The sequence below is a fragment of the Salvia splendens genome, chromosome 22, assembly GCF_004379255.2.
Source record: "Salvia splendens isolate huo1 chromosome 22, SspV2, whole genome shotgun sequence".
Taxonomy (NCBI): domain Eukaryota; kingdom Viridiplantae; phylum Streptophyta; class Magnoliopsida; order Lamiales; family Lamiaceae; genus Salvia; species Salvia splendens.
Window position 1 is genome coordinate 18,287,210 of NC_056053.1, and position 9,434 is coordinate 18,296,643.

The 9,434-nt window shown below is 38.3% G+C and overlaps 1 protein-coding gene across 2 annotated transcripts; it reads left to right on the plus strand.

Moving 5' to 3' along the window:
• On the plus strand, nt 1-2,521 carry LOC121785700 (pre-mRNA-splicing factor ISY1 homolog). Of its 2 annotated transcripts, XM_042184109.1 has the most exons (3): nt 1-574; nt 1,172-1,607; nt 2,306-2,521. In XM_042184109.1, exons 1-2 carry the CDS (start codon nt 111-113, stop codon nt 1,602-1,604), a joined length of 897 nt encoding a protein of 298 aa, XP_042040043.1. In that variant the 5' UTR covers nt 1-110; the 3' UTR covers nt 1,605-1,607; nt 2,306-2,521. The 2 variants fall into 2 exon arrangements, with proteins under 2 accessions (XP_042040043.1, XP_042040042.1); XM_042184108.1 differs by lacking the exon at nt 2,306-2,521 and having other exon boundaries at nt 2-574; nt 1,172-1,766.
• Nucleotides 2,522-9,434: the final 6,913 nt, after the last annotated feature.

Sequence of the window (9,434 nt, forward strand, 5' to 3'; positions counted from 1 at the left end):
CGAGAAATTTAAAACAGATAAACCGCAATTCCCAATCTCCCACACACAACTCATAAACTAGGGTTTATTCCTTCCACCAAAAATCCCAATTCCTCCCCAATTCTTCCGCCATGGCTCGTAACGAAGAGAAAGCGCAGTCCATGCTCAATCGTTTCATCACCATGAAAGAGGAGGAGAAGAAGAAGCCTAAGGAGCGCCGCCCCTACCTGGCATCGGAGTGCCGCGATCTGGCGGAGGCCGACAAGTGGCGCCAGCAAATCATGCGCGAAATCGGCCGGAAAGTCGCTGAGATCCAGAACGAAGGCCTCGGAGAGCACCGCATCAGGGACCTGAACGACGAGATCAACAAGCTCATCCGAGAGAAGGTGCATTGGGAGCGGCGCATCGTGGAACTAGGAGGACATAATTACTCGAGGCACTCCGCGAAGATGACTGATTTGGATGGAAACATTGTCGACGTGCCCAACCCCAGCGGCAGGGGTCCCGGTTATAGGTACTTTGGCGCCGCCAAGAAGCTGCCTGGTGTTCGAGAGTTGTTCGAGAAGCCTCCTGAACTGAGGAAAAGGCGCACAAGGTAATTGTTTATTGAAGATTCAATTAATATTGAAGAATTGTGAATAATCTATTGATAGAAGCGTAGTTTTTTTGTCTAGTTTATTCCTGAATTATGAACAAAGGTATCTCGAGTAGTTTAAAGTTAATTCGTATCTTTGAGAGGGAAATTCTATACGTATGCCGGTTGCCACTTTATGCACACACATTTTAGGATGTTGAGCAATAGAAGACAATGTATGCCTGGATTAGCAAATATAAGTCTTTAGTCTTTATTGATTCTAATGTTCTGAGCAATTGCATACTCTCTGTTGAATAGCTATATTACCAATCCATTGCCTTTGAAATGATGGATCCACACAGAAAGCCCTTTTATGAACTTCCTTACTTGTCATCAGTCAGCGATCCTAGTTCTAGTTGGCTAAGCAAACTTATCTTTGGAAACACTTGCATTTTTTTTCTTGATTGAATGTAAAGATGCGGATTCCTTGTCACTATATATACATTTCTTTTTTTAGACATGTGTTTTGGGTCAATGTTGACTTAGTTTATTTATGAATGAGAACTAGGAAAATGACATGCAATCTCTAATGTTGTCTAACAAACCCTCTGTTTGTAGGTATGATATATACAAAAGGATCGATGCAAGTTATTATGGTTATAGGGATGATGAGGATGGCATTTTAGAGAAACTTGAAGGACCAGCAGAGCAGAATATGAGGGCTGCAGCTGTGGCAGACTGGAAGGAGATGGAGAAGATAAAACAGGAAGCAAGGAGAGCTGTAAAGAGTGGGGAGGTGGTGGAAGTGGGTGTTGTGTCGAAAATCTTGTTTGAGGAGGAAGAGGATGTGGTAGAGGAAGAGAGAATGAAAGAGAGAGAGGAGAAGGAGAAGGAGAAGGAGTTTATTGCTCACGTGCCCCTGCCAGATGAGGAGGAGATAAAAAAGAAAGTACTAGAGAAGAAGAAGCAGGAAATGTTGAGCAAGTATACAAGCATTGAGTTGCTAGAGGGGCTAAACGAAGCAAAGTCGTTGCTTAATATCCAGAAGTAGATGGTATGTTCATCTGCCACCTAACTAGATTTCTCATGTACGTTCTGTTAATTGTTTAAATTAGAAACAAAAAGACCACCTGCATTATAATATCAACTACTGCTGTCTTGTGTGGTAGGCATATCAAGATAATGGTTAGAAAGATATATTTTGTGGATGATATGAGATTGATATTGCATCTTGTTGCTTGATAGGAACTATAAGAGAAAAATGTTTATGCTTGTCAAGTTAAAATATACTTTTACTAATATAACCTTGAACAATATTGAAACAGTCAATCATCTCATATTCTCATATTTGAAACTGAGTTTGCATAATTAAAAAAATAGAGAGTGACCATTCTGGTTCGATAACGGCAAGCTTTCTCAAAGCATTTCAGATGTTACTATTCTGTCCCCACAGATTTCAGAAGAGGCAGACAGATAAACCTGCAATCTGGTCTGTTGAGCAAGATGCACTTAGTATGTATACGTAGTAATTTTGAATGTACTGCATAATATTGAGTGATTTTTGCGTATAGTGTGAAATGTTACAAGTCTACTAACTAGTCATGAACCAAAATATTGAAACAAACTAAAGAGTATGTGTATAAATTATAGTAACTGAATATGCAAATAGTAATACATAGTCTTAAAACAAAACTTGCAAAATATATAAATAGCTCATTTCCTAAAGTTGCGATTTTTTGTGAGATATCACAGGAGAGGTGCATGAACAAATTGGTACTACTAACAGAAAAGAAAGCAAAGGAGGAACACATGAATGTTGAGGCAGGACTGGACGAGAAAGTGACTTTGTTAAGGATGAAGTTCCTTAACTCGTAGATTTTGCGTCGAACGTCGCGGGAGCTTTTGCCCGTCGATCAATCCGGCGTCAAAATTATGATTTTGTGCGTTTTGCACGTTTGAAAGGAAAGAGAGTAAGAGAAAGTAAAATAGAAGGATGATTGATATTTCTTGAATGATATAACTAAAGAACAATGTCCACTATTTATAATAGTGGATACTAACTTAATGAGCAAGACAAAAGATATTAAAAAGATATGAAAATCCATAATTAATTAACTAAATAATTATAATAATAATAGCCGTATCAACTCCCTCACGGTTGAAATCCACCTTGTCCTCAAGGTGGGCACCATGAAGCAACGATGAGTGTTGAGGAATCCTACTGGGTCAAACATACACCGAATAGTTGAGCGTCTCCCTGCAGCAATGCGTCCATGAATGCTCAAGCATAGAGTGTCATTTTGCGGAGGAATCAATCGGGCATCGGCGTCGAGCGATGTTGATCGATGATTCATACTTGCGACAATCCTGACATGAGATGAATCACTCAATAATTTCAGCGATGCGTTGTCCATAATGGAACTACCCAAACCAATCTGGACTTGGGGAATCTTGAATCGAGAAGCATTCAATTGTCGCGCGCACTGAATCTCGATGCAACCGTGAACCGGTTTCTCTTTACATGTGGAATCCGGACTGGACTTCTCTATCTTCTCAACCTTTTCAACTCCACCAAAACGAGAAGAAGAATGTAGAATCTTCTCCGAAGAATCATCAAATCCTTCCTCGACTCGATCACAGTCAAGAATCACAATCTCTTTCTTATTGCACTCCAAAACATTCCCAACTGAAGTCTTGGACAGAGCATAAGCCAACGAGCGATATTCCACTTGCCAAGGAAGAAGTTCTAGCGGCGGCGGCGGCTCGAGGGCGGTATCGGGAAGCAGCACAAAGGGTGGTGGTGTTGTACTCGACTGCTGCGGCGGAGCCAATGAGTCGTAGGGGACTAAACCCGACGGCCCCGATGAAGCCTTGCTATTTCCTGATGGAGGAAGGTGCTGAACGAGGTCCCCAAACCCAAAAATTTGAGAGCCGTAGGGCTGCGCAGGTTCAGGCAGCTCGGGAGGAAGCATGTTGTCGATGCGTCGGTCGGCTGCAACAAGGTGAGACTCCATCCTGTAGCAAGCTTCCAACAATTGTTGAAGTTGTGCGAGAGTCGGATGTGCCGTGGTGGTGGCTGGACAAGGTGGCTGCGGCGCGGGTTGATTCCATCCTGAGTTATGGTTGGGGGGCAGCGGATGATCGTATGCCGAGACCTCGTGGAAGGGGCGTTGTTCCGTTGTCTCCCAGTAGGCAGGTGGATCCCAACTAGTGGGTTGTCTGAGCGCGGTGTGGTGTGGCTGCTGAGGCGGTTGATAAGGTTGAGAGTATCCCTGCTGAGTGCACAACCTTGGCGGGTCCCAACAAGAGGGCGGTGGTGACGAGTACAAATCTGTCTCGTAGGACGATGGTTGCTGACACGCAGTTTCCTGGCGCAGCCATGGCGGATCCCAAGAAGTAGGTTGACGGGCTTGGTAGGGATGGTGTTGTGGGTGGAGTCTCCCATCCTGTGGATATGGATATGATGGTTGTTGATCTAACGCTCTGATCGGATGGAGCAGGGGTTGAGGTACGGGCTGCCATGGGTGGTAATCCGACTGTCGGAGTTGATATCCTGTGTAGCCGTACGACATGTAGACAACGATTCGGAGGAAGAGCTCTCAATGAAAGCACCAATTGTTAAGGATGAAGTTCCTTAACTCGTAGATTTTGCGTCGAACGTCGCGGGAGCTTTTGCCCGTCGATCAATCCGGCGTCAAAATTATGATTTTGTGCGTTTTGCACGTTTGAAAGGAAAGAGAGTAAGAGAAAGTAAAATAGAAGGATGATTGATATTTCTTGAATGATATAACTAAAGAACAATGTCCACTATTTATAATAGTGGATACTAACTTAATGAGCAAGACAAAAGATATTAAAAAGATATGAAAATCCATAATTAATTAACTAAACGGCTCGGAGTGGTGGCCGGGCAACGAACTCGCCGTGACCAACGAGTGCGTTTGGGACCGCTCGGAGTGGTGACCCACGGAGTGGTGGCCGGGCAAAGAATCCGCCGTGACCAACGTGGCCGTGACCAACGAGAACTCGGAGTGGTGGCCCACGGAGTGGTGGCCTGGCAAAGAACCAGCCGTGACCAACGTGGCCGTGACCAACGAGGACGTTGGCCTTTAAAGGAGGGTCGAATGTTACGGACTCAATTCCCACATCGGTTGTGAGAACAACTGATATGGGGTATATAGATTAAATGGGCTCTCTCTCCTAACAGACTAGTCTTTTGGGATGAGTTCTCCTGTTTGGTCTGTATCAGACTTCAACAGCCAGACTATATAAGGAGGCCAGACATCTCTACTGGCCGTTCTCGGTCACGTTCAAACTTTTTCCCTTCATCCTCGTTTCTTGTTCTCCCCCTCCTTATTTATCGGTTCTGGAGCTGCCACTGCATCCGTGAATTTAAAAACTAGTAGATGAGAGTCTGAGACTTGTGAGGGAGGGAGTCGATTATGTTAGCATTTCAATTTTGGTCGGATGCAGAATCGGTTTTACTCAATTCAAGTGGTATTGCCTTGTAAGCCCATTATTTTAACAACCAAAATTAACCATCGCGACTTAGACAAAACTGTTTTTCAAAATTCATCAAATGCTAGTAGTTTCCTGTACGTGTACAAGTTTCGGCAGTGTAGTAAAACTATGGTTTCGATGTAAGAGCATCTCCAGTGGGCGGATGTCCCACTCGGACATCCACTAGGACATCCCAAAAACACCTCCTGCCACGTCACTAGGACATCCCACCCCATTGCCACATCACTAGGACATCCCCTGCATAATCCGCCCTTCCCATCGCCCTTCCCACTAGGACATCCCGCAATAAAAAAAATCACAATAATTTAATTTTAATATAAACAAAAAGTACGGGAAAGCAAAATACGGGAAAAATTACGGGAAACCAAATGAAATGGAGTTCAACGAGCCGTATATATAGAATTAAAAAAAAAATTAAAATTATCGGACGTCCGACCAGGACGTCCGACCCTCGCCACAGTGGCGGACGTCCGCCCGCCCGTCTCCGGGACGTCCGAGGACACCCGACGTCCTCACGGGACGTCCGTATCCGACCTTCGACCCCCCAACGGCGGACGTCCCGGTAGCCCTTCCGCGTGTCCGACCGGACATCCTACCGGAAGGCCGTCACTGGAGATGCTCTAAGTAATTGGGTGTGGGGTTATTTATGTGTTGCTTTTACAAATTAAACACATTTTGGGAGATAGTTGGAGAGGTGACAAAACCCTATACTTTTCATTACAAAACCAATAAACCGGAAAATGTTGTTTTAGGCATAGCGGAGTCTCTTTCTTTTACTCCCCCATCCCTGAAAGTTTGCCACACTTATTTTCTGCACTCATTTTATAAAAATAATACTTCTTCCGTCCGTGAAATGTTGTCCAATTTTGTCATTTTGATCCGTCCGCGAAACGTCGTCCACTTTGCTTTTCTTCCATTTTTGATAAATGGACCCTCTTTCCACTAACACATTACACTCATATTTTTATTATAAAACTAATATATAAATGTGAGACCTACATTCCACTAACTTTTTCCATTCACTTTTCTTCACATTTCTTAAAACCCATGTCAAGTCAAACTTGGACAATATTTTATTGACGGAGGGAGTAATAAATAGTTAAAGTGGACGGAGGGTAAACTGTAAAGTAAGAGAAAATAATATAGAGAAAAATCTTAACTAAATTATTTCCTTTTTACTTTACACTCTCCCCACTCTAACTATTTATTTATTAGTATTTTTATAAAACGAGTGTAAAAAAGTGTGACAAACTTTCCGTGACGGAGGGAGGACAATGTTTTATTCAATTTTGGCCAACTTTTGGTTTTAGATACCGATTTCAAAATCACCGCATATGATTAACTAATATTGACTTAAATATGGGAGCCTTATTAATTGAAAATTTGGCCTCATTAGCAACGTTGAATTTAATTAAAAGTTCAATACTATATAATTGTCAGCTTTTAGCCCAAAACCGAAATTTTATCAAAGTTTATTAGTCGACAAGTAAATTTTATCTGTTAAAGTTTATCTATTAATGTGAGGCTCATATGTTCCATTATTCTAGAGAGAAAATTGATAACATTAAAATAGTGATGAAAAGTTTGCTAGTGCAGTTAAAGCCCCATAAAAGAAAATGATATAATTAAAAAATTATTCGACTTAAGATTGAAGCATAATAAGGCAGTTGTCAAAGTGGTACATAGCATGGCACTGAAATGAAAGTGGTGATTGCCTAGTCATTCTCAGCTTTCTTACATTAAAAACCTTAAAACAATAAACGATCGATCGATGTTTATAGTACATTATATTTAGTTTAATTTTTTCTTCTTCAAAACTGATCAGTTCTAGTCTTTTATCAAATGTAAGTTGGTAGTCTTGAATTTGTAGATTTCTACGTCGATGCAATCTTCCCAAAACATCACACAAACTATAGCGAGATATCCATATAAAAACATCACACTAATACAAAGGAAATTTGTAAAATATTGTGGCAAAATTTGTGACATTGTCACTGGATCACTGAAATATTTGAATTTTTTTGCTAAGTTAGGGAATAATAAAATAAATTTCCTTCGTTACGAGACAAAAACATTGTTATGGCTATTTTTTAAATTTTAATTTTACACAACACTTGCATGCACTTTATGTCTTTAATTGTGCATGAACTATATATATATATACATGTTTGTGTATGATATTATAATTAATTATCCTTAATGGATATGTGTACAACTTCAGACAGAGACATAATAGTTAAATTTAGGAGAAGTTAAATAAATTAATATTGTGAACGAGAAAGAGATAAGGCAACTTGTATATGATAAGCAAATGTATAATAACTTTTTGTGAGTAATGAAACAGTCATGATTCTCTAATGGGAATCCGCAGAAGCATAAACCACTAACTGTTATTGTTTAAGTTTGTCAAAATAAAGAAGAAGAAAGAAACTGGTGGTTTTCTTGCTTAAGGCATGAACCACCATTTAATCATTAATAAGAACCAAATTACACAGGAATTTTTAATGCAATCCCATTATTTGTTTATGAAAAGTGTTTTAGGTCGTGACTTAATTAATTAAAACATTAGTTTTGTGTTATTCTTGAAGTGGGATATCATCATCTTCAATTAATCAGTGTGAATATAATGTGGATAACAGTTGTATGTGTGTTTGTACCTTCGTCGATTTCCATTAGGATAGTGTGTGGCTCACAACTTACTGATTAATTTTTCCTCCAATAATAGCCTCCTTTTTCTTTTTAATTTAATTTAATTTAATGTAATTAGTTAAGCTCCTCTTGACTTGATTCAAATTAATTAATTATCTGATCTAACCGTAGTGGAGAGTTGAGAGAAGTTGTGTCCTTTTCGACGTGTATTGGCTAGGTATTAATACACTCCCTCCGTTTTTCGTTAATAGAGAAATTATTCTTATCGGCATGAATATTAAAAAATTACAGTAAATGTTAATTAATATATTAAGTAAAGAGAATAAGGTAAGAGATATGGAGTGAGAATAAAGTAAGGAGGGAGCTCTACTATGTTGGAATGTCCCGACTCTATTAACGCGGAACGGAGAGAATAAATTTTTTGAGTATTTTTTTTTCAATTATTAGTGTGATTAGTTAAGAGTGTATACTGAATTCTAATTATTTTATGCTCCTAAAATGTTTTATTTTTTTTCCTTTCCCTACCCTTAATCAAAATTATAATAAAATAAGCATTCATGGAAAACTTGTGTTTATTTTTACGGTTTTCATTTTTTTTATTTTGTTATTTAATTATTCGCTTGTAAATACATTGAAGCTGACATACAATTTTAGTTTAGTTTGATAGTAAGCTAAAGAGAGGTTCGTTTTACATATATATATATATCGATCACCTTATTTAAAGAAAGGTCGGTTATTCACCAATCCTTAATTCCTTATCATAGAAAGTGGAATATAATATAAACAGTTGTAGCTACCACCTCAATTAAGTTGGTGGATGCATTTGCAACCGATATGAGTTGACTAAGTTGGTGGATGCTTTTGCCACTAAAAACTAAGCACGTTTGTATTCTAGATATATCATGAATTAAGGTCTAAATTAGTACTATATTCTGAATTAATTCTGTTTTAATATTGTATACGAGATAATTTATATTTAATGGACTATTAGATACTTTCATACTTATATGAAATCGAGGACCCATAAATTGTGTGTGTGTGTGTTGCAACAACAACTTAGCCTTGTATAAAATAACAGTATTAACAAATTTAATAAATTCACAAATAAAAGTAAATTATTACTACTATAGAATATTTAGAAATTAAAAAAAAAATCCTATAAATGAGACACATTATAAATAAGTCATATATTAGAGAAAACAAATAAATTGACATATTATAAATATTTCATTTTTTCCTTTTGAAATGAGACATGTTTGTCTTGCTCAAATTGAATCCTATGTGACAAACCAGAATGTTCAAAACAATATCTTCTTGGTCTAAGATAACATGTAAATTTAATTAGGCAAAAGCGATATAGTTTTATAAAAAACAACATAAATTCAAATTAAGTGAGTTGAAAAAATTAGTGGCATGTGAGTCATACTTTTATATATTAGTTTTATAATAAAATGTGAGTGAAAATGAGTTAGTGGAATGTGAGGTCTATTATAAAAAATAGTAAAAGTGAAATGTGACAAATTTTTAGGGATAGATGAAAATGGAAATAAATGACAAATTTTCAGTGACGAATATAGTATTTTGGCATGTTAACTTGACATTTCAACACTAATTTTGTCATGCCATGTATATATAGTGTGATATTAAATTTTTTCAGAATACTTGATCATGAGAAATTGACTATATATACACTAAATTTCTACTACTACAT

What these genes read in the sequence shown, in the direction of transcription:
- LOC121785700 (XM_042184109.1), top strand. Translation starts at nt 111, where the DNA reads ATGGCTCGTAACGAAGAGAAAGCGCAGTCCATGCTCAATCGTTTCATC. An exon ending in CTGAGGAAAAGGCGCACAAG is followed by an intron (nt 575 to 1,171) that starts GTAATTGTTTAT and finishes CTCTGTTTGTAG; the next exon opens with GTATGATATATACAAAAGGA.